Genomic DNA, 26,078 nt, shown 5'->3' with positions numbered 1-26,078 from the left:
TTTCTTAATCACATTACAGAGAATGGAAGCATAAAATCCAGTCATGAAAGTAATTGTATGAATGAAATCACCAGGATAAATTCTTAACAAACTGAAGGAATCTCTGTCATCTGTTTAGTACTGGTTCTCGTCAGTATAACACCTACTTTAAAATGTTTCAACATAAGCAGTGTACAGAGAACAGAAAACAATGCAAAATAACAGTAGGTAATTTTTAGAGCCTAACTGTCATATAGTGTGTTGCTTCATTTCTGTATTAAAAATATATACCCCTGATTTTTACATTTGAAACAGAGTTTTGTATGTATCAAAATAAAAAATTAAGGAGAGACAAGGGAAGACAAAGAAACTCAGAGATATAAGTAGTAACTAAAAAACCCTGTGAATTTCAGTGTTTCCCATCTGTAGTTTTTGACTGTATTCGTAAAATGCTAAGCAATTTGAATTTTAACTTGAAGTAAAATGTGGGTAAAATAATCTGTAGTTCTTGGAGTCTGCCAATCTGATGTTTGTACCACTGGAGAGTTTGACAAATGTTTAAGGCAATATTATCTGTTTTAATGTACAGGTGAGCATTCAGATGTGTTATAGTTAAACAGAGTAGTGCAGCAAAGAGGAGAGTAATACTGTCAACTTTAAACTGAAGTTACAGAACGTACTGTCTTGGGCAAAATAATGTTTCAGCAATTCATTCAGTTTAGTTTCATTGAAATAGCTCAAATCTGAATAAGTATCTAAGCCAAATTTGTCTGCTTGTAGTAACAATTCAGCACTGTGCAAGCCATAACTGCAGTTATTGATGAGTTTTTAACACCTTCTTCAAACAATCTATTGAAAATGTCCTTTTCTGTACTAATGGGAGTTTGACTGCAAGAACCAATGATTTTAGAGCTCTGAGAAAGGCACTCAGATGTATCTGTGCATTTTCAAGTCTTCATTTTCCAAAAATTTTGAATTTTCGTTTCCTTCCCTACATCTGATTTTCTATCACTGCTGAGCGCTAAGAAGTTTTTGTGTACATAGAAAATTCCCATGCAAATGAAAGTTGAGTCACAGTTTTCCATAAAAGTGAACAGAAGTTGGTGTCTTGCATGGTTTTAAGCTGTCAAGAGGGGAAATAAGTACTATCAGGTTCTGTTTAAACTTTTGAGTTCATTGGAACAACAAAGTAAAAAATAGAGGAAAAATAGTAAATTCTAATTGGTCAGAAGCAAACAAAGTATTCTATAAACCTTTTTGAAGCAAAGTAGTTGCACTTTTCAGTATGCTTTCAGCAGTGGACTGCTTCTGGTTATGAGTCAATGTGTCAATAATTAAAAGTGAAAAGAGCTTATTATAAAAATGACTGTTCAGAGCATTCTTAATCAAGTAGGACAAATGGAGATTTTCCTTTAACCCCTAAAACCTCCAGGAAATAAATGAAAACCCAAATTTAAATCAGTGATTTAAATTATTCAGAGGAGGCCTAGTCTATTCTTGTCCCTGTACTAGAATATTGGTGCATTCAACATTATTTCAGTCTGAATAGGTTTTTTATTGGCAATACTATAAAAATTTCTGAAATGTGAACAAAAGAACTGCTACACTGTATTGGCACAAAGACAGATGTAGAATTCTGTGGAATTATATTTCCTTTGTTGTGCTGATTCTGCTTTCCAGTTCCTCTAGCTGACCTTCTTGTCTCAAAACAGTGTTGACTCTGAAATGCTTTAAAAGAAGTTTTGAGTCTTTCTTCCTACTTTTTATAAATTTATCACAGACATATTTTTCTATTTTCTATTTCTTCACGCATCATTACATGTATAATTCCATTTATTTGTTAGTAGAATGAACTATGTTCATTCTATGTTCTTAACTATGTTATGTTTTCTTCCAGGAAAATGTGTGGGTGGTGAAAAATGAGAAGTAAATTCCAAGTGTGATTGTTTTTGAAGGATTTCTGAAGAGTCCTTCATAAGGATTGCAGTGTGCAGGGAGGTTGGTGGTGAAAGTCACCAGGAATATCAGCCTCATCTGTAAAGCCAGTGGCAGCACAGGTCAAAACATCCATGAGTGTTCAGACCTCCCACAGAGATACCTATACTGCATTACCCTCTGTCCCTCTCCTCCTAATGGCAAAGTAACCAAGCTTTCACTGACTTTCCATTTGGAGCTGTTCATTTGTGTTCCTCTGCTTAAGTCCTTGGCTGACAGTGAGATCAGAAGATGATACCATACTCTGCTACTTCTTACCCATAGCTTCAGGTTGCTTTGTTCCCATGCTGGATGTGATCCTTTGCATTCAGGGATGGAAAATAAAACAGCTGTGTTTGTCCAGGCCAAAAGCATCTAGTTTTGTAGATGAGTTTCACCCTGAGTAGGTCAGCTCCAGAAACATTACTGTGATCTAATTTCACATCTTCCCTGCTGGGTAGAAGCCAGTTGAGAACTAGAAAACCACATTTTATCTTCCTTGAAGAGGGCAGAGTCCTCTTCAGTCTTCAAATCCACACCTTTCTGTTTCTAGAAAACAGCTGAAATAAATTCTCAGTGGTGTTGGATATTTCTTGTCGTGTGTCAGTACACTTTCAGGAGTAGATCTAGTGTTGAAAGCGTGGGAGTCAACAAGAGGTTTCCTTCAGCAATAGGAGAAACTCACATACATTTGGTGGGGCTGATGGTAAATTGTCCACTTCTTTTACAGGGATGGCCTGAAAGTGGTGCTGACTTGCTTAGAAAATGTGTTAGGTATGGACAGGATCAATTCAGACTGTCTGCTTTCATTTCCTTAGAGCTAATTTGAGTTATTCTTTTACGATGAGTACTGTTGGTTTGAGGTTGTGTAGAGAACCATAAAAGCAAATGTTTCAGGTCTAAAGGCTACTCTTGTTGTACATTATGTACCTTTATGACTTCTTGTTCTCAGAAGTCAGGGCTGTAAGATGCAACTGCACTTCCAATGGCTGCAAGTGGGACATCTTGCACAGAGCATTAGCTGGGAACAAGCCCTACATTCAAAACCTGCCATTTCAGCCCTTGTTGGTGCTTTTGTTCTCAGACCTCCTCATCCTTATTCAGTAAGATACCTACATGCATACAGCTAATATGATGCAAGTATATTCTCATTACTCCTCAGTCATCCTTGATTAGAAATGTGTCTCATCATGTTGGTCATTGTTGTGTTTGTGTAGTCAGAGGGGAGTTGGTAAAGAAGCCCAGTTTTATCTTTCCACAGAAGTCAGGAGGATTTCCCTTTTATTTCGGTGGTGGGAGCTGTTTTCAGATATGCTGCCATGGCTTTTCCATTTGTTGGCATAGAGGTCTGTGATGTGTTCCATCGTGGCTGCTTCTTTGGCCACACATAGTGAATACTTATAAATATGTAACCGTCCTTTTTTTCTTCATAAAATGGACTAAAGTGTGTGGAAGTACCCTTTAGGGTCATTTTAAAGCTTAAGGTTCCAAAGACTTTATACTTTTTTTCCTTAGTAAATTATTTATTTCCTAGAAGGAGATACACTGTGTCTGTATATTTGAGACTTGTTAATAATTTCTGGTTATGGTACAGCTATTGAGTGTGCTTTAAACATCCCTTAATGAACTCAATGCTGTTAAAGTGTGAGTGCTTATGCTTTTTTCTCAAATGAATGAGGGCTTCCAACTCCTTGGGTGCCCACAAGAGAGAAAAATTTTTATGAATTTTAAATATTTAAGTTTCTTTGCTTAAAAGAAAAAGGCAAAGAGGAGCTAGTAGAAAGGATGGTGGCTTTGTTTCAAAGGAGAAATGAGCTGTTTATCAACACTTGCTTGTTTAAGGCTTTTTTTTTTTTTAAAAACCACAGTCTCCAGAAAAAATCCAGACTAAATTGTCTGGATTAAAATTCTGTTAAAAATAGATTGTGATGAGACCAAAAGTCAAACTGGGAACTTTTGTTTTAGGCATGTTTTGTAAAGAATGTTGTTATTCCTGACAACCAGAAATGCAGATGTTTAACCAAAATAGTCTTTCTGCTCACATACACCAACATGAATCATCCACCAGTGAGAGAGACAGTTCATGTGATAGTCAGTTAAATGAGTTGTATTCATCAGTGAAATAGCTCTTTGCATGTCTTTTCATGCAGTTCTTTGTCACTTATATTTACATTTTCCTAAAGAATATCACAAACAAAATTAATAATTCATAACTATTGTTACACAGCAGAGCCTTATTTTGATACTCCCTTCTTACCACAGACCTTCTAACAAGTCTGTATTTTCCTGTATTTAAAAAACACCAAATAAAAAATATACCAAATCAACATAGTGGTCCTCAGGAAATACAGAAACCTTTTTCTGGGCTAAGAGGATCTGTGCACAGCAATATGTATTGTGATGATGATCCTAAATTGCAAAGAAAATACTCTCCTGCTAAAATGTAAGTGCTGTTTGCCCTCCTTCTTAGACTTCAAAACAATAGAGTGGTGAGCAAATCATAGGAGGGAAAGTCAGACTATGTTGATTTCAACACTTTAATTACTCCTATGCTTAGCAAAATAGAAGGAAAACATTGTCTCTGCCATGTAGAAAAAGCAATTTATCCATTAGCATTTCCAAGAGAAACCAGGAACAGAAAGGAAGAATATTGTAAAAAGAGAAGTAAACAGACCTTAATCTTGCCACATTTCCAAAATTAATATATTCAAGACATTTTTTCAGTTTTCTCAAGAGAGAAAACTGAAAAAATGCTGATCAAAACCACCTTCTGGCACAAAGTGTACCCTGCCCAACAACACCTCATAACTTCTACCATATGGGCAGAAACCTGCAGTTTTGAAGGAGAGCGAGGAGCGCTGATTGGAAAGCTAACAATGAGGATGGCAAGAGAGAACTCACTCTCCTAGCTGGAGTTCTACCAGGAGTAATAAAACAAAGACTTTGTTAGCAGAATATGTGCTGGCTAGCAGATGAGGACTGAATGCCAGTCACTTACAGTATAAACAGAAGAGCCAGGGTGGTAATTCATTTCATCTACAGATTTGTATGTGTTTTGGGTCTTCTCCAGGACAGGCTCAAATCCTGGCATCTGGAAAGAACTTGAAAGTGTGTCAGACTGGCTTGTCCCTCACAGCATCAGTAATGCTGCTGCTACAGATTTATAAATAAGGGTACCAATTTTTGCAGTCATAGGTGAGATGAAGGGAGAAATGGTGTTTCTGGAGGAAACAGGACATTTTGCACTGCTGCCCTGTTGCAGTGTGCTTTGGGATTAAGGTTTGTGATTGGGTTTCCTGTTGGTCATTTGACATTTATAAGGACCTACCTCTGTGAAGTACCAGTTTTCATACCAAGACAGACATATCAGCATTTTTTCTTACTTTGTCATACTGCCTTTTATCTCAGCCCTTTACTTCAGCAACTCTGCTTTTCCTACCTTTATGTGAATGAACCTTTATGTTGCTTCCTTCCTTGAAACACCCCAACCAACATCATCAATTAAAACATTTTTAAGTCCCTCAAATCCCTCCTGAAGATCTGTGTCTGCTGTGGTACTAACTGGAAATGCTGAGTGATACCAGCTAGTTAAAAGAGCAGGAAGGCAGGAAGGGTAGAACTATTTGGGTATTGAAAATGCATCTTTTTAAGGGGTTTTGCCTCCCCCTTCCCCCTGTGATTGCTACACCTGCCTCCTACAGCCTAGCTCAGCTAGGTTGTGTGCTTTTAGTGGCAAAGATTACTTAGCTGTGTGCCTGCCTTGTTCTTAGCACAGTGGGGCTCCCAGTCTGATTTACAGCTTCTAGCTCCTACTATCATACAAATAATAGGAAGTAATGATGATAGTAGCCTCTGTAATTCATGTTGTCCTTGCAGAGTGTAGAGAGAGTCTTTAAAGCCAAGTTTTCAGTCTTCTCACTTTGTGGCAGGGACAGTAGGAGCCTAGTGATAGGTGTTCCAAGGAAGCATCATACCTCTCTCTTTCTTCTGCCTTGTACCATTTTGCATGATTTCTGCCACCTCATCACAGTGCAGCTGTCACACAGGGGTATAATGTTTCATTTTCCTGACTCACTCTGTAAAATAACTCAAAAGTAGGTGTTCAGATGTGATAGTTGAATCTCACTGCCTGCATAAAAAAATCACAGGGTAGTTACTAGCTCAGAAGTTGGTTTCAAATTTGACTGGAAAATGGGATGATCTGAACTAACTATATTACTACCTTAAGGCCTTGTAAGGTTAGCCATTACATCAGTTACTGGAGCACCTGTGGATGAAATGGAGTTGGAAAGGCTTGCAAGCCTCCTACCAAGCAAGACTTGCAAGCCTCTTACTTTGAGAGTGTAAAGCTGCAGAAAGGAAGCAAAAAGGCAGGAACTATGGTCAGCCTTGAGTGGGAGAAATAAAATGAAACTGGTCTAGTTAATAGAAGAGATTATTTTTTGTCTTAAATAAAACAAGAAACACCTGGATTTTTTAAAGACTGCCTTAGAAGAAACAACCTTTAGCTAATTTTTACTAGTAACAGCTTAAATCTTACCCCTCTCTCTGTATAACCATCAGTGCCTAGACTTTTGAGCCAGGATTATTTTATTGGTTATTCTGTTCTGTAAAATGGTCAGTCATTTTTAAGTACATTTTTTGGGGAAAAGAAATATTGAAAAGCAAGTCCAAACTTTGTTCATTTACAAAGAGAAGGAGAAAGAGAGTTTATTCATTTTGATAGAGGTCCATTTCTTTTACTGGAAAACATTTTCATTTTTCTTGAAAAACAAGATAGTGCTTGCCTCAGAATTAAAGGAATGATTATTTTTCTCACGTAATTCATTCACCTTAGCTTTCATTATGGTGAAAAGTAGTTCTGCTACAACCTTTTCTATCCATAAGCTACCTGCAAGAGATTATTCTTTATGAAGTTTTGAGGTTGATGATAACATGATACTTGTGCCTTCTGAGTGAGAAGGGAAAGGCAAATTTTCCACCAAAGGAAGTGGCAGAACTAGAAATACTTCAAAGAGAGAGTCGGAATTTTTTTTACCCAGTGTTTTAACTTGTTGTGTGGAAATAGAAATTTAGCTGCACAAAGTCATTTAAGAATTTGAACTCTGGCAGACACTAAGGCAGCAACTGGAATATAATTCAGTTCTCATTCTGAAGAGGGAGTAAGATGCCATGAACTGGCAAAGTGATGACTAAACTTCAGAGAAGATTCCAATATTAAGAAAAAGTTAATGGAATAGGTCTGAGAGTAAAAACTAAGTGAAATACTGTCTTTGGATGTTTCATGGGTACTACTTAAAAATATTATCACTGAGACATGCAAAGTATAGAAAAAAATGGGATCCATGAGGATAAGTCAGTCCGGCTGAATGTCATTCTTTCTAAGTGAAGGAAAAGAAATTATATATTATTATAAAAATATTTCACATTTTAAGTGCTACTGTTGAGAGAGCCACAAAGAATGGGAAATCAGTCAGTAAAAGGGAAATTGTAGTTGCTGACATTAACTAGAAAAGTAAATATCTAAGGGTATGGAACCAAGCAATGTGATTGCCTTCTACTGTATTCAGCAGAGGAAGCCTGGGGAAATACTTTGCTGGGTTTTGCAGCACCTTAGGGTTTATCTTTAGTGTATCTCTGTTTTTCACTTCTGGCAGGAAGCACTCTAGCTTGTTTTCATCAAGTAAAGACTTTCCAAAGTCAGCACCTTAGTCTTTTTTAAACTGGCAGGAAACATCTCCTTGTCCTTTCATTTTCTAAGCAGCTCCCTTGAGCTATCCTCCACTCACTGCTCTTTAGTGACCTGTTGTCTTTCTAGAGGTGCACCACAGTGTATATGTCACTTTAGCCTTGATTTTTGCAGCTCCACTAGCAAGAGCTGGTGTTTTCACACTGTGTTCAGCTTCTGTTCTCTGAGGTTGCCCAGACAATCTCAGAGAACAGAAGTGAGGGTTTTTTATGCAAGGCTTAAAGTCACTTGTCATATGCAAAGGTAGAATCAAAATCTTAAAAATAAAACAAACAAAAAAATCCAAGTAAGTCATTAAGTCCACTGTTGTGAAGAAAATGCAGTGGGCATAGCTCAGTTGCTGGCATCAACTTATTGACCTGTTTTCATTAAATACAGATATTTTACTGGAGGCCCAGAATTAGTCTCATAGCTATATATTCTTAAAGGCTCCAGGGCGACTGAGGACATTAAAAATTACTGTGTCAAAGAGGTTGCAAGAATGGTAATAAAATAAAGAAATAAAACACCAAGACTAGATCATCATGATAAAATAGTGTATCAGTAGCACTGTTTCTGTAATGAAAGATTACATTTCACTGAATATTTTTATCATCTGTCAGTTCAGCAGAGTAAAAGAGAAATCAAAGAACCTTTTTTTTTTAAGGCTTGCAATGGTGCTTTTCCACATCTCTCTTGAAAACATACAAACAAAACCAAATGCACAAATGGACATTACAGTTTATCAGGAGGCAAAATGAATTTCAGAACTACTGCCCTGAGTTGCCACGCTCCCCTTAGGGACAGCTCACCCTTCTCTCCATGGTGCCAGTGCAATTGCCTGTGTGAATATGGGTTAAAAGTTAGTTAAGAAGTAATTATGAGGTGAGAACAAATATCATTCAATCAACCTCTGCCTATCAGACAGAAACATAGGAGAAGTAAAGTGGCGCTGCTTTTCATAGTTAATGCACTTTAGTATTTAATATTAAATCCTGTATGGTATGTTTATTAAATGCCAGGAAGAGTCAGTGTCAGGGCAGAAGCTCTCGATTACAATGCTAGGTGGTACAAGTTAGCAGAATTCACGTGGGACTATGAAGAATTATAATGGGATAAAAGCAAACTGAATGAAGAGGTAGTACCAACTCAAATTTCAGTCTTGATAAATGCTAAAATGTAAATTTGAATGGCTTTTAACTTGTACAGGGTTCAAAGCTGAGCACCGCACTGAAGAAAGGGCTGCATGTTTCACTGTAAACAATACACGTAAAAAACTTCCAGTGTCCATCTGATGTTGACATAAAACCAAGCAGGATGCTAAGGAGTATAAAGAGTGGATTAGAACACAGCAATTTCCTAAATCCAGTTGTAGAACAACTGAGTTATGTTAGATGAATAAGCAGCATTAAATAAAATGCAGAAAGGTAATCCCAAATTTCTAATGCTAAAAGATTCAAGGAATGTTCTAGAAGGATGAAAGTTCTTTTCATTTACTCAAATAGATTTTGGAAACCACTAAGAACAATAGTGGAGCAGCATTTTGTCAGCAAATAAATAATCTGCTGAATAGAAATGAAGGAGAATTGAGATAATGCCAATATTTTGTTATAATAATTAATGATAGGGGTTTTTAAAAGGCTTGTTAAACATCATGCTTCCAGTTTAAGGCAGCCTCTATTGTGAGTAAGGCTGAGTCCATCACTGTGAGAAGCTGTATCCTATTTTTAACTCGGCATTAAAATTCTTTTCATAGACAATTTGAGCTGATTCCTCAATCAGATAATCAATAAACGATGCAATATGGGAGTTTGAGTGTCCTGATGCTAGGCTCTGTGCCACTTCCTGTGTAGGCTTTCTGTAGAGATTTTGCATTTTTGTGGATTCACCAGCTTGTTCAATACTGCTGTCAGGATAATGCTTTGTGTGATGGAAGGCATTTCATGAAGTTGTGCTCCATCATATGTAGAAAATGTGTGTGCTTTGAATACAATTTTCTCTCCTCTGCGTAGTGTAAGTGTAGCTGGTTCCACTGAACTGAGGACCATGAGCTGCTACAGAGAGACATGGCACTGAGATAGACACATTGGATAGTACTGTGAATGGTTGCCTTTACTTAATTTCACTGTTTAGCACTCATATTCCCAAAACTAATGCTAGAAGCCTTGACATAAGGAATGAAACCATAAGGCAGAAACTGTTTTTAGCAAGTCGTTACTGATGAGTATTCCATTTGGCTGGGATACCCTGAAGGAGATAATGAAGGATAGGTTTTGGAAGGAACTAGTCTTAGAAGCTACATCTGAAAAGATACTACATGCTATTGACTTTAGCTTCTTTCTTTCTTGGGTTTTAGATTTAAAAGAGAGCTTTGGAGTCCTTCATATGTCTTATCATTTGCATCATAGTTGACTCACTGCTTCCTGTTGGCCAAGTGCAGCCCAACAGCTGCTTTTTGCATGAAATGCTCTAGATGTCCTCTGAATATCTACTACAATACTGAGTGCTGTGAAGAGTACAGCAATATGGAATTTTAAAAAAAATTTATATAGGATACAGGAAAATAAAAATAGAACTGTTTATTCATACAAAGTATGAATCATCCTTTATTCATACAAAGTAAGGATTTTAGCAATTGAGAAAAGTGTATGTGTATTTCTGTCAAATTAATATTCTTGTGGGACTGGGCACAGGGACAGCAAGCACATCATCTTCTCTGATTTAGCACTCATGTGAAGTACCTTGGCCAGAATTTTCCAAAGAACCTGCTTCCTGCAGTTAGGTCTAGATATGATTTTATTAATAGTTATCACCTTTTCTGGCAGGTTTTTCTGGCATTTCTCTTGGCAAGTAGTTTTGAAGATGTAGGCCAAAAGTGTAACTGTGGGCACTCAGAAATACTCTTCATCTTAGAATATCCTGGTTAAAATTGGGAAGAAACATTGGAAATCTTCTCATTTTTCAGAAAATAGCTCTTCATGTAAATTGGCCATTAATTTCCTTCCTTTCCAGAAGGAGAAAGTGAAGAAACAAGTAAAATATAGTTGGTGCTGTCTAAATCCTCTCTAAAACCCAGTTAGTGGTACAAGAATGTGGTCTTAAAAGATTACACTTCACTTAGGCTTTACTCTTCCTTCTCCCCTCCCAAAAAAGCTATACTAGGAAAGCGATCCATAAATCCCTGTGTCCATTTTATGGCATGGTGCCTCAAATGATGAATGCTGACACGTTTTGATTTAAAAAAAAATGAAAGTCCATAAAAATATAAAATCAGCTTAGTGAATTGAATGTTGCTTCCTAAACGTTTTTTCATCCTGAACTCATTTGGTAGGGGAAATGGATATTTCATCAGACATGGATTTGACGTTCCATCACATTATACAGTAAACAGTACAAACGATGTTATTTTTTTTAAATGGAGAAGCTGGAGGAGCTAAGACAGTAGCTGCTGTAAGGCACTGGTTATCTCATTTAAACAGATATTAAATGTAGGTGCCAGTGGTGTGATCATCAGCTGCTTCCCACTTTGTGAATAAATTGCTTAGAAGGAGTCTTTTTTCCTACCAGATGTGACCTAGATTTAGATTTCCAAAGGCAAAAAAAAAAGAAGTCTATTGTGTAAAAAAACAATTGTGGGTAAAATGCATGGTAAATGAGCTTATCTCACTTTTCCAGGTGTTTAAGCTAATATGTTATGGAATTACAGCTTCATTTATGAAAAATAATTGAGGAAAATGTTCCAGCAAATCAAATTTGGATAAAAGCTTAGTATAGTTATTGTATTGTTAGCAAGTTTCTAAATGAAAGAAAGAAAAGGGAGCCAGCACAGATAATAAAAATACAGAAATTTGTGAATCTGTGAAGAGGCTCCTGTGAAGGGTCAGGGCTGGCAGTGGTATCCCACCTATATTGTGGTCCCACAGAGTGTCTTGGAACAATATAGTTTCATAACAATGCAGAAAGCAGAATTTTTCTTAAAAGACCAAGCTTTGATAGCTGTTGGCCCTGGATAAGATTAATGACATTAGTAGGTTAAGTGTATAAACATCAAGAGAATAACACCTTTATTCTTTTCCTCATTCCTGTTTTTCTTTTGTCAATTCCATAGGGGCTGCCACTCGAAAACCAGACCCGGAGCCTGAGAAGCAGACAGACCATACTGTTAAAATTGCTGGAGTCATTGCAGGCATCTTGCTGTTTGTCATTATATTTTTGGGAGTCGTGCTGGTAATGAAGAAAAGGTGAGCAATTAGTGGATGTTTTCTATGTCCATGTTCATGTTGCATCTCCTACAGCAGTACTCAGTTTGATATTGGTAAAAGTATCCAGTACTTTTGTATTTGTACCTTTTTACCCCCAGAGATTTAATGTTTGTGTCGTTGTTTTATATATAACAACTCGAGGGCAATGATTCTAGCACTCCTTATTCAGTACTGCATGATGGACTCTAATAATCAGAGACTATCTGGTCCTGAGTCTCCACCCTATTTGACAGATCAGCTGGAAGCTACATGTACTTTCATTTTTGCATGTAAAAGAAATTCTTAGTCAAACAGCAGCTAGACCTAAGGTAATTTTTGCTAAGAATGAGGTCTGTATTGTTCTGCATAAACTTCATTTCCTGAAAAAATGGAAGATGTTACAATGGCGCTGAATGTTTCCAAACGCTGGTTCAACACACTCACGCATTGAGATTGTTTTGCCTTGAATGTCATTTGAAAACTGCTACATTATTAGAAGTGTAAGACTGTTTAAAACTGTTTGTCTTTCTCAACTCCATAAGAGATAAAATAGTAACAGGACAAATATAGCTGGGGAGGTGGCACAGATATGAAAAAACTCCATATGATCTTAGAAGCTTAGTCTAGATTAGGAAAAATTATTTAGCAAATAGAATTAAGGTTTTAGGTTCTGTAATGAGCAATGTGAGATTTTCAGCTATTAGAGGTGGGGTTGGGAATGTGCAAGTGTTGTGTAAAGGGGCTGAGTGACAAATTCTCCTTCCACCTCTGTCACAGTCTCCTCACTGTGTCCCATAACCCCTTACCTCCTTGCTATTCCCCTTGAATTATCCCCTTTTTTCTCCTCTGAGAGCAATCCTGGCCTGATTTGGCTCATCCCAACCCTATGTGATTTAATTGTATGTTAACTGGTTTGGCAGGTCTGAGATGTCCAAACCCTTGAGCTGCCTGAATTTCTTCCAGAATTTGAGCAGTGGAGGTGCACAGCAAAGGAGGCAGCTGTCTGACAGTGCCTCAGGGCAGGCAACAGAAGTAGCTGCTTTTCACTCTCCTTGAAGACAGAGGCAGGGCCATGAGTTAGAAGGGCTCTGTGGAGAGAAAGGCGAGCTGTGGCCAGGGCTGGGGGCCAGGTCATGACAAGAGGTATGTAAAGAAGAGACTGAGACTTAAGCCCCAGGGTGAGTCTGACTGGGGCAGTGAAATTGACCCAGTAACCAAGTCTACTTCATAAAGTACAGTGTAGCAGAGTTGAAGTCTGTTCTGACTTTGCAGTACTTTTTTCTTCCCACTTCCGATTTCTTGCATCATTCATACCTTCAGCTTTAACAGTTGAACTCTCAAACTCCTCCCTAGGGCCAGACAGAGCATTTGGCATGCAGGGAGGAAGGCTTCTTGTATTTTCTGGCCAATCCTTCTTCACACAATTCCTGACCAGCATTCATCATACTCTCTGTTCAGTTCTGAGCCTCTCCTTAAGTGTTTCTGCCAAAGGTAGAATGTATTCACCCAAGGGAGGCAAGTTATTCTTCATCTTGAAGGAATAGCATTGCAAAATGATCCAAATAGTTTCAAAGTGAATAAGGTGTCCAGGTCTCTGGCTAAATGGATGCTATGCCTACTCCTGCTAAATTCTCTAGAGAAAAACTCTTTGATAATCTAATTATCAGAGGCAGGAGGGCTCAGATCCTAAGTGTTTGCATTAATGCAAAAGGATACTTGATTCCTTCCGTCTACCACAGCTGAGTAATTATTATTCATAGGAATTCTGTTGTTAAAGAAAAAGTGCATTTTGTGAGCTTCCTTGGTTTTTGGAATGAATCTACTTGTGACGGAGATGGAACTATTGAAAATACAAGTCCAGGAACTCTGTTGCCAAATACACACAATTTCATTGTGTTGTACAGAAAGAATGATACCAATAAGTTAAAACATGTCCCAGAATGATGCTGCGGCCTTGAACAAAACAAACTGAAATGAGTTGAAGAGAATATTAAAAAGTAAGGATGGTTCATTTGTGTAGCAGGATGTGACTAGGCTTTAATGAGAGTTTTGGGAGGTGGGTATATTGTGTCCCAAGCCTCTTCAAGCATCTGCTGTAGCATAAAAGATCTTGAATACAATTACACTCATGACTTAAGCAGAAGATGAACCGATTATTCAATAGATTGTTATTGGTGCATTAATTCACTAGGCTGCTGAGGGCCCCTATGGTTTCACCTTGGTTCAGTTACTGTGTATACATTATGCATTTGAAGAAAAAGTATAAATCATGCCACAAGCTTAGTGTGACCGTAGCGATTTTGCAGTTCTGCGATATTTTAGGTGCTACTTTGGGAAACAGTCTTATCAAGCTAGTGAGCCGTTTGACTTCTGCACTTGATCATTTTATTTCATTTACTTTATCAGGAGCTTTACTGGTGTAAAGATCTGAGTGAAAAATAAAATAGCACCTTGTAATTCAGCGGCACCTTTCCCCTGAGAACCACTTTGTTCTCTGCACTATTATATGCCGACACTCTGGGCTACAATGTTGGGTTTCACTGCGCTGAGTCTACGTGCTTTGAAACTTGTCTTGTTTGGAGTTGGCTACAACAAAATCCCATTCACATTCTGCTATCCCAAGGCATATCCCAAAGCAAATGTGTTGTTCATTATTCCACAGAGTCTTGTGTATTTGATCTTCAGTTCGTACTGGTAGATGAAACCGACTCTGTCCCTGGGGCTTCACAGTACTTAATTAACTTAATATCAAACTGTTTATTTCCATTGTCAAGAGATTTGGAAAGCAGTTTCACTTGTGTTACAACCACGACTTTGTCCAGTACATTCCTTAAGTAGCCACCTCATTTCACTCAACAACCATTGTTTGCTTGGTGGTGCCAGGCACCACAGATTTTCACAGATCAGTCTCTTGAACTTCTAATTCAGTAGCCAAGTAGAGAAGACCAACATTCAAGGTTTTCAGTGCAGCACAGACGTGCTTTGGATATGCCGATTATCAAGGCAGTGTGTAAAGAAGTTCTGCAAATATTAATAGTCATTAAGCAGCATTATTAATTTCACTATGTAATTGTCTTCTGAAGCAGTTCTATCATGAACCAGAGAGGTTAGGTGGCCTGGCAATTCAGTGCATGGTTTGGAGTCACTAGTGAAGGTAGAAACGTCATGGATGGTGAAGCATTTTCTGTAGGGACACTCAGCTTTTGACTGAAGTAAAACAAATTTGTAAACTTGGCACATGGGGCAGGAAAGGACTGTTAGTACTTTCCTCTTTATCTCTCCACTTGGTTGTTGATAATTCTTTATCCATTTTGTTCTGTCTTTTCTTTATCCATTAGCATTCCTGCATAAAGGTGTTGTGTAATGTAGTCTAGGAACCTGCAAGCTGTTCCTAACCACCAGTATGGTCATATCAATGACATGATTCTTCTCTCTGAAGTTAGAATAGTGCCAATAGGCTTTCCTCTCCTCAGATATGCTTTGTCTCTCTCACATAAGAATTAACACAAAGTTAGATGAAAACAATACATGTGTTTCCCCAAAACTGATCCACAATAAAGTGGATTTTGAATCTGATCCTGAATGGTAAATCCTGGGCAAGACCCAGTCTTTGAGGTACTTCCATAAGATTTTATAAAAACATTAAAAATAAAGAATGCCAAGTGATTAAATTCACCAAGTAACTTCATCTTTTGGTCAACTTAAAGTGGAGCAGTGAAAATGAGAGTACTGTTGCTACAACATTTGGAAAAGCAATAGCAATTAAATCAAGACTTGCATAAATTAGACACTTACTGCTTTATTTTCTCCTTTCCTTTTTTTTTTTTTCTTTATACTCTATATAGGTTAAATTTTAAAATTTGCCTAAGTTGGTAAGTTAGTGGTCCAATATTTGCTTAAAAGCCCTTTATATGTCTTTGGGGCAGCTGTTTCCATTGGGGCTGCCATTTTGTTGCTGCAGTGGGAGTGCAGTAAGGAAGCAGTTATTAAAATTTTATTCCATTGGCTTCTGATTCAGTTGTAGAATGGAGGTTTTCTAATCATAAAAAGTCTGTTTTGTTTTGCCTGGGTTTAGTTTCTGTTTTCAGCTGTCTCTGTGCCTGAGCCTTCCATGAGTTTCTAATGTATGTAATTGTAGCATCTGTTTAAGTCAGAGACCTTGGTTCTTGGCAGTGGATAAGGAAGGGTTTTGCACTCAGTGGAGCTGGACTGGGAATGCATTGTTCCCATTCCCTGATAGCAAATCTGGCTGTTCAGTTATACATACACCTTTGCCAACAATTTCAAACACTTAGGATAGAAATTGAAGATAATAAAGCTGAAGGAAAATTCCAGCCTCCTCTCCCTGAACTGTGTTTTTCCCTAGAGGCCAACTATAAATGAGAGATGATGGAAGAAAACACTGAGGTAATGACAAAGTTCCAAAAGTTTCCATTCTGTTGGGTCAATCCTTCTGTATCCAGCCTCCTGTGCTGGTTTTGGTAAATTTTATAGTGGGGCCTTATTCTTTAAGTGGTATTCATTAAATTAATTTATGTATTCAGTCCTAAAGGAGTTAAAAGTATATAATATTGTCACTATATGCAGAAACAGTTTATTGACATAAAGTAACCTCACTATCAGGAAGTGACTGAAGAGCTATGCTCATAAGAAAATTCAGCCTAAGTTGGCCAAAATTTTTGCATCAGTCTTTTTAACAGAAAAATACTTTTCATACATAGACAGAAACTTTAGTTTGTATTCATTATGTAGGAGGAAAAATAGAGCTTGTCCATATTTCTTAAAAAAGCTAAATCCATTCAGTTATGGATGGTGCTTTTAGCATGTGGCCTGAAATGCTTGTATAAAACTTGCAGGTATAAATCTTTCTGCAGGATTTTAGCATATTCTTTTTACCTGTTTCAGTGCATGGTATTGTTGAGAGTCAAAACCTTGGTGCTCTTTTTCAAGGACTTCTATATGGAAAATCTCACAACTGTAGCAATATAAAAATAGCTGGAGCTTGAAACTTCCAATTTTTCTCATGTTACACAAAGGCTTAATGGGATATTTACACACAATAAAGTTCCTGGATTTTCAGCATTTTTTTCATAAGGAATAATTTATCTTTATAACATATTTGGCAGAATTCTGCATATAAGTACCAGCAGTGCTTCACTGATTAATTGTATTTATTGTTGTTTTTCAAATTATTATACATCTTTTAGAAGTATGAGAACATTTGTACTAATTACATTAAATCTCTCTCGTGGCAACATATGGCAAAGAACACTGTCAACAGGGTTGACAGTGTCATGAAATTCTAAATCAAAGTGAGAGAATGAGTAATTCTGAAAAGAAAGATAGTGGGAAATATAATTATGACTGAACTAGAAAACAACTTGCTTATTGTGCAGGTAAGTGCTTTGACAGGACTTGATCCCATGCTCCCTATGGAATGCAAAGAGGCTTACAACTATTTTGCAGCTTGCCCCTTACTCTATTCTTAGTTATCTTCTAAAACTCAACTTTAGCAGTTATACATTTTCCAGATGCCATGTGATTAAATATGCAGTGTGTAGTGTCTTGTGTTTGAACAATACCGTTTGCATCAGAAAAATGGGAATAAAAACTGGGAAATATTTCTAATGGCATCTTCACACAAAGAAGATGAGAGAGAAAATTTGATGAAAGCCTAGTTTTCAAAGGGATGCCTGAAGCATGTAGCCAGAGGCAAGTTAACATTAGTTATAGTCCTTTGCAAGGCCTGTTTACATGTTTCCTGTGTAGTCAAAGGGCTGTATGCATGTGCTGTAAAAATTACAAATGCCTTCATGGTTCCTTTCAGCCTTTTATCTTGCCAACATGTGAATACTAGTTGACATTATGCTCAGAGATGTTTTAAGATCCCCAGCCTTTTTTTTAATTGCAGTCAATATATGGAATTCATTTGGGTTGAAACTTCCCCTTTCTGGAGGCTTGCAGTCCTGCCTGTAGTGGGCTCGTAACTGAGGGAGGGAAGGATATAAAGCAGAAGAGCATAGCTGGAGGGCTTGTATACTTTGTGCTCATACAGAGCATGTCTAGGTGGAGTATTTGGCTGACCAAGAGGTTATGCAAGGCTGACAGAGCCCATATTTGTTAAGGTGATGGTGCTAGGTCTCCCAAGTTGTTCTTTGTGGCATTCACGTGGGCAGGAATAGCATGGATACAGGATCAGTTCTTATTTTTATCTCTGCCACATGGGGAAATACCACCAATACAATTTTAGCCCGCAGGGATAGATTTTTTATTTGCATGGCAGTAAGTATCTTTTCCTTCTGAATTTAAAAGGTTATTTAAAAGCCGAAATATTAAAAGAGCTGTGGCAATGGATTTTCTCCAGTCTGGAAATAAGTCCTTTCAAAAGCAGAACTGACTGCCTTAAGTAAAAAAAGGGATAGGCTAAGATTCTACAGTGCTATGACAGAAGAGGAGCTACTTAAAGTGTATTCTGAAGTTCTTTATTCCTAAGCTTCTAACACCATGCTAGAATTTCTATATCCTTATTCCTGATGCAGCTGAGGTGTAATCAGAAGTGATTTAGCACTTTAATTGGGAATATTTGTGTGTGTAGTATATGCAGATATGAACAGACATTAAATATGTAACATTACTTAGCAGGTGTACCTTAAGGTGGTTTGATTTAACAGTTGGAGATGCATTATATATTGTACTGCTCAAAGTGTTATGGAGATTGGATATGTCACCTGTCTATTCCAGAAACATTGCATGATATGCCCAGATATACATTCTTGCTACCTTTCATTTGTGTCACCAGTTCAGGTCTCAGTTTCATCTTGATTTTTCATACATTAATATTTGACTTTTCTTTCCTTCCATTTCATCTTTTCCACCACTGCCTAATCCTTCCACCATCATGGCAGAAGAAGCTATCACTCCTACACTTATTACCTGTAAGTAACTTCTTTGTCATCAGAGACACACTATCTGCCATGTTGTTCCATGCCTGAGTAGTGAATGCTAATACTGAAAATTCCTTTATAAAAACATACTTTGTAAAAGTTTCACTAAGATGAAAACAACATGGTCCATAATGTAATGAAATACTTAGCTTTTTAAGAGTTTCTTATGTCTCATACTGTGCATTAGAGTCCTTTGAATAACATTATGTAAAGAATTTAATTGAGTAGTAGTGGGTGTAAATATCACTGCTATGTCAATGAGAAATTTTCATGCCTAAATAACTATTTTTAGAATTTATTTAGTAGTTTCTTTCTCATTTGTACTGTTGAAATTACAGCATTTGTTAGACATGTGCAAGCATTTCCATTTCTTGCTGTGTACATATTACTACTTTTTTATGAATAATTGATCATGCATAAACATCATAAGTTACCATTTCTGAAGAGAATTTCAAAGGGGAGAGCACTAAAAAATGAGGGCAGGATGAAGCATAACTTTCAATAACTAACTTTTTTTTGTTTTGATACAGTCCTTAGTAATACCATTATGTGCTTCTTTATTTACCCAAAGCCTTGCTTCATTCCCTGTTGTCAGCAGGTGATGAATGAGAAAGGTTCTTCTGTGAATTTAGAAAATCCCTTTCTGAGGCCATTCACTTTTTCTTGCTTTCCAGGTACAAGGAGTACATAATAGATTAGCAAAATACTAGGGGTCTTGCTTAGTTGCAAGATGAAATGTGTTTAATCTTGTGTAATCGTGTTGGCCAGCAGCAAAAATCAGCTGCCCAGCAGTTATCTGTTTTATTAAACCTCAGATTTAAAAGCCACAGGAACCTGTGAGATATTTTTATAGTTACAGAAGTTGGGGTGTTACTTGCATTAGATAAATTTTAGTAGCAGTTTTTAAATACATATAGTGGTAGCATACTCTTGAAAGGAACACATTTCAGTAATGTTTTTAATTTAAATGCAATATAAAGTGTATCATCTTCCCTCTAGTTGCTCTTCAAACTTTTTAAATACATATTTTTTCAGTTCATATTTTGAAAAAGCATCAAACATTCATTTATAGAATTTGTGGAAAAAATATTAAATGTTTTCTGTCTTGAACATTTGGTCTTCAAGAAACCAAACAGAACCATTCTTCAAATTAATTAAAGCAACTAAAATTTAAACCTCATAACTGAAATTCCCTAAGACTTCACAATATATGGGAACTGCTCATGTGGTTAGTAATTCAGATTTCATAGTACCTTATGTGACACTATGTATAGTGCAATTTTTTAAAACTGGTGTTTAAAGCATTGTATTAATGTGAAGGTCTGAAAAAATTAGCTCTTCCACAGATACAGTATTCCAAAATTTGTTTTCGTTCCTGAGATGAAAAGACATATTTTCCATTAAATATACCTTAAAAAAAATTCAGTTTGGGACCATTTAAATGTAGTTCTTCAAAATGTCAAAAGAATATAATACAGTAAGCCATGTAGCATGGTCTTGCGTTAATAAGTAAATATATTTAAATTCATATTTTAATATGATTCATGTCTCAAGGCTAAATCATAACCAAAATTGAAACAAATGGAACATTAAATGAAACACAGTTTCATTATTTAGATAAATTGGATTATTTTTTTTCTCTCTTTTTGCACAGACAAAGGAAAATGCTTGAATTGAAATGGTTTCTTTAGGTTTTACAAACAGGTTTTGTCCCTAGTTTTGCAGTCACAGAGACTGTTAATACTGGATGGAACAGGGCATTGAGGGATTATCTGAAGTACTCTCCTAGTGACTTCAATAAAAGATCTTTTTGTTAGTGTGATACAAATTCAGTAACTTTTTAGGTTGGGTTGATTAACTCTTCCAAAAGAAATTGTGGGATTTTGACCTCGTAGTGTTTTGTTCTCCATCTGGCAGAAGAAGGGAAGCAAGAGCCCTGAAAAGTGCAGTCAAGATTGGCTGTCAGTAGAAGGAAATATTTTGGACCAAATTCCCCACCTGTTTACGCATCACACAATTTGACTGAAATTGGTGGAAATCTTAGATGAATGCAGGATTCATTACAGTTTTATTTTTAGCTGAGGAAGTTAGTATGGATTATAAAATGTTCTATATTTTGAGAAACATAATTTCAAGTACTCTGCCATTGCTAATTTACCACTTCTATACTGAGTATCATATTCAAATTTACTGATTAGTCATTGTAAATGCAAGCTGTAACATCCAAGCGAGCATCTATGCACTGAAATAGTTACTATTGTCTTGTGTGCTGCTTTCCTTGTGTGCTGTGGGCTCCTTTTCCCTAGCAGACTGCAATCTCTGCCACTTCTAGATCCATCCTAAATTAAAATTTAAAAAGAAAAAATTGGCAGATGCCTAGAGCTGCTGATGAATCATCAGAGGTGGACCTACAGCTGTGCATATTTGGCAGAGAATTATTTCTATTTTATCTTGTGTTTACTAGTTAGCCAGTCAATAGATATTACAGAAAAAAGAGTTGAGTAGTGCTATTGAGAATTCTTTTTAATGGGCCTAAGTACCTCTGCCAGTCTTTCCTCCCACTCTTGCATTCCTCACATCTGGTGCATTTTTTACCTTTCGCCTCAATCAGCCAGCAGATTTTTTTTTTTTTTTTGTCTGCACATAGTTAGTCCTCTATGACTTCTTTTGTTCTTAAGATTAGAGCAAATTTCATAGTGCTCATTAACTCTGCAGCAGGTCTTCTGGCTTGGCAGTTGATCCTAGCTGGGAAAAAAGAAGAATGGAGATGGTGTCATTTGTTACACTGGCAATGAGTGATGTTCTCAGCATGGCAGGTGGCACTGGCACAACTGCCTGCTCCTGACACGTTTTCTGATGGGCAAAACCCCTGTGCCATGGGCTGAAGAAGGAAAAGTGCATTAGTATTTTGTTATGTAATTATGGTTAGGCAAGCCTGCTGCTGAGGTGACAACAAGTGCCACTGTGCTGACCATTGGCTCTATGTATTTGAGATTTTAATTTTTATAAAGATTCTGCCTTTGGAGCTCATTAATCATTTGTCAAGTGCTAACAACTAGATTTCATGAAAATTAAAGCATAAGAAAAACAAACTGAGTGCTTGAACCATTGGAATTTACTCCAGACACTGTTGCCTGATAGTTTGGCCAGTTCAATTTAACCCATATTCTTGGGCAGATAGTTACAGAATGTAGCTTTTTTAGGTTCCTTTCTATAAACGATTTCATTATATTGCTATGAGTAGGATGTACAAAAATTAAAATGCAAAGTTGTGAAGGCAGCTTTTGATGCTGTTCCTCAGTTTGAGCTTGATGTAAAAATGATATGTTATGATTATGGTTGAAATTAAGTACTTATGCAACAACAGTGCTGCACAGCAGTTAGGTGTATAATGTTATTATATTTTTGTGCCTTTTCACTTGTCATTTCAGCTTGTGAAAGGTGAAGTAGGGAAATAGGAGACAATTACTACCCTATATTCTTATACAATGCTAATCATGTTAAGATCTTAATAGTGTGGAATATGCTATTGTGTGTCCCAGCACTAATAATCTAGTCAGGTGCCCTGGAACAGAGGTGCATCACAGGTGCATCGTCTGTATGGAAATCTCAATCCCAAAGCCGAGTACTACATTAAAATATTAACATAATAGACTGTGTAGGACTAGAGGCTCTATTGCCTGGTACTTGGTGCATGACACAGGGGACAAAATTCCTCCTGCAAGAAAGCTAATTCCACAAACATTGAGGTTTTTTAAATAAATATGTATGAAAACATATCCTACTTTTCATGAGAATTTGATAGGTTGGGGCCCAGTTTTGAGTATGCTTTTCTTGTGTATCTAGCCTGAGCTCAGGAGCCTGGAAGTCTGTTCTCAGTTTAGTTCTCCTGCTTCACTAGCAGATATTCAGTGTTGGCTTCTGTATCTCTGTATGGAGACTTAATTTCTAGCTCGTTTGCTCAGTCTCACTGCCATTGACCTAGTACTTAGAGCAGAAAGCACAAGGTTAGATTTGCAAAATGATCCTAATAATTAAAGTAATAATGTTTCCAAAAAATCAGTAGTGTCAAAACTCTTAACGGTGATTACTGGATAATTCCAGAGAATATGCTGTCTTCACGTTTAAAATTTCTGTAGTAATTCAGAAATAGTGAAAGAGGTTAGAAACAATCCTGTTTTCTCAACTGTAGCTGCTCCTGGAACCAGAAACAAGATCATGTTTGCATCTTGTAGGTGGAGGAGAGATTGAACAGAAAAACACAAATGTGTTTGAAGTGTTTGATCTGTTAGACTACATCTGTGATCTCTTCTGCATCTTTAAATATAGGCTTGTATCATAGAATCCTGTAACCAAAAATAACTGTAGATTTCTGTAATTGTCTTGTAAGCTAGATTTAAATTATATGGGGATGTCCCAGGAGTTTTGTTGCATGTTGCAAAGTCTCCGATGCTGACATACTGAAATCCTTGGATAATATTTAGTGTCCAAAATAAGGCAAGGAGGGTGTTCTACTAAGTCACCATTACTAAAAAACACATTTTTGTGCTATGTGCTGTATGCTTTGTGTACAGACATGCTATATCTAGTTTTTATGCACAGATAGCAAGCAGGGTCAGAATTGGGATTTTATTTTTCATTAAAATTCATGACATAAATTTTTTAAATCTATCTAAAGTCATTATTTCTTACACTGATTCTATGTATCTTCTGATTCATTTTCTGATCTGATTGTATTGCTTTATAGCCAAGGCTTATATTCCCATTTCGATGTAGAAAAAATTGTAAATAATTCTTAACACACTGTAAATAATCTTTTTTTAAATTTTATTATCTATTTCTGAAGTGTGTGAGGGAGAAGCTGGTGTTTTCAGGGGCATGTCTCTGTTTCCTCTTTCTTGTAACCTCTGTCATTAATATTGTTGCTCTTACTGTTTGTTTTCTTATCTCATTGCTGTTTCCAGTAAATTGTTCTTATCTCAACCTTTACCTTTTGTGCCTCCAATTCTGCTCTCCTGCCCACCACCCGGGGAGAGAGGGAGCTGGGAATGAAGAAGTGTCTCTTTGATTTGGAGTGGTTTCAGTGGGAACACTAAATTGGAGAATGCCATTCCTAAACCACGACACAAATTATTGTTTGTGCTCCATTAGTGTCAAGCAATAAATTTGCAGATGAGCTGAGGTTTGGAGATTTTTCTGTCCTTAGAGGGGACATTACTTATTTGGTGAAGGTGCCAGACATTTAGTGAGGGAAACAATATAACTGTAGCAAAAAATAAATACTTATGCAGCCTAGAGACATCTTTGCTCTTTCCATGCTATTAAAAGCTTTGTGTTGTTTTCTAAACTAATATATGGGGTTTGAATTGAATACTGAGATTGCATTTAGAAATTGTGGAATCCATATACCTCCTGTAGGATAAGCCTGGAAGCCTGTCTTTCTTATATATGACACTGAGACACAATCCATGTACTTTGGAGAGGACGAGTTGACAGCTGTGTGTATGTAAGAAGTTACCATTGTATTTCACTGGTGGTGTTGCCATCCCATGTGACTCTTGCTGAGGTACTGTTACCAGGGCAGTCTGTCTTCTCTATAAAACCGTGTATTGAATAAATTTCTAATTAGCCTGTTGACAATGGGTTTTAGATTTCTTAAAAATTTGATTCCCAAATCAGTCATGCTTGCTGTCAACAGCAGTCATTCTAGGCACTGAAATTTTGCCATTACCAACCATCATTGTTGAATTATACTTTCAAAGACAGTGTAAGGTGAATCATTTTCATTCACCTTGTTTCAAACTGTTCCCTCAGGAAAAAAAGGTGTTGTTTATGTGGCTTTTACTGTGAAATTGTGTTTCTGTATACACATATAGCTCAAACATGAATTTAAATACTTCTATTTTAAATACACAAATAGGAAGATTTATTTTACTCCCTTGTAAAATAAATACTAATACTAAAATACATATTTTAGTATTAGTATTTATTTTACAAGGGAGTAATGGTGTTGGAATCTTAGTTTCCCTAAAGCCAAACCTGCCATTATACTTTATGTGATTGTAAATGTGTTAACAGAGAGTAGAGAATTTATGCTTCATTTTAAGACCAAAATTCACTTCATAATTTATGTTGGCCTGTATGTTTTCTAAAAGATTGAAGTGTTAGTTTTCAAAATGGCATTATAAAGTATTGAACTGATTGACAGAATATGTCTGCAAAAGATGGGACTGCAGGGAATAAGGTGAAGGATGCATTGTATTTCTCCTGGTCTCAAGGAGGACAAGCAGAAGAAAAATGCTTAAAGAAAAATGGGTAGAGGAAATCATACAGTGAATCTAACCTTTACAATTTGTATGTCCAGTAAGCCCCAGGCTTAGTCACTTCTGTGGTGCAGATAAGAACAGCTGTAACAAGATGTTGATGTCTGTTGAGTGATGCCAGCACAGGGCACTGAGGTGGTGTACTCATTAGTACTGTGATGGTTTCTACTGAGTGATATTTTTTTTGGTTGAGCTTGTTATCTGAAATATGTTCTCTATGGCTGAATCCCCTGGAGATGCTTCACCTGAAATATATTTATTGAGCCTGTCTGCAGGGGTTATGGCCGGGTTAATGATGATCCACCTCAAGGCAGTATCTATCACTCTTGAGTGTTAATTTCACAAGGAAAATGTTCTAGTCTTGGTTTCTTTTCCTACTTCTCCTTTACATTTCCTTTCTTACCTAAAGCACAACTTGAGCTCCCTTGAACAGTAGACTGACAGGTCCCTAAAGGGAGGAACAGTGTGTGTTTGCTTTCATTGATGTCTAGATCACCAAAATCATTATTCTTTTCCAAACTTTCTTTCTGTAATTTTTCTTGGTCATTGATTTCCTGCACTAATTACCTATTTCTGGCATGAGAGGATAAGGAACCATATTTTAGGTGCTTTCTTCTGCTGCTCCTGATGACTCTTCTGTTTCCCCTTGAGAGTCTATGCAAGGATTCTGTCTGACCAGGGTCCTTCCTAATTTCAGGGCAATATTGCACTTGCAAAGTATAGCTGGGAAGGTTGCATCAGCTTTGAAACTGAACATCACAAAAGCTAATCTAGCAAGGAACCAGAGGAAATGACTCTGCTGTGTGCTTGCATATCTAGCAAAGTGTGCCCGGCATTTCTTCAGCCCGACACCCTGTTGCAAAAGAAAATACCTTTTATGAGACTTACC

General features: G+C 37.0%; 1 protein-coding gene across 7 annotated transcripts in view; it reads left to right on the top strand.

The window, feature by feature from the left end:
• PTPRM (protein tyrosine phosphatase receptor type M) overlaps nt 1-26,078 on the top strand; it is a 438,108-nt gene that overhangs the window by 273,867 nt on the left and 138,163 nt on the right. For 4 of the 7 annotated variants that reach the window (XM_071417385.1, XM_071417376.1, XM_071417362.1 and 1 more), the window contains one exon: nt 11,790-11,922. In XM_071417385.1, the coding sequence (XP_071273486.1) occupies nt 11,790-11,922 (133 nt within the window). Of the gene's footprint in view, nt 1-11,789; nt 11,923-18,827; nt 18,858-26,078 lie in introns of all 7 variants that reach the window. The other 3 variants (XM_071417369.1, XM_071417357.1, XM_071417352.1) reach the window with 1 other exon arrangement.

The sequence above is a fragment of the Agelaius tricolor genome, unplaced genomic scaffold (genome assembly GCF_023055355.1).
Source record: "Agelaius tricolor isolate 1412-34295 unplaced genomic scaffold, bAgeTri1.0.p SCAF_2, whole genome shotgun sequence".
NCBI classification, from domain to species: Eukaryota; Metazoa; Chordata; class Aves; order Passeriformes; family Icteridae; genus Agelaius; species Agelaius tricolor.
Note: the sequence above shows the minus strand (reverse complement) of the source record. Positions and strands in the feature narration are given on the sequence as shown.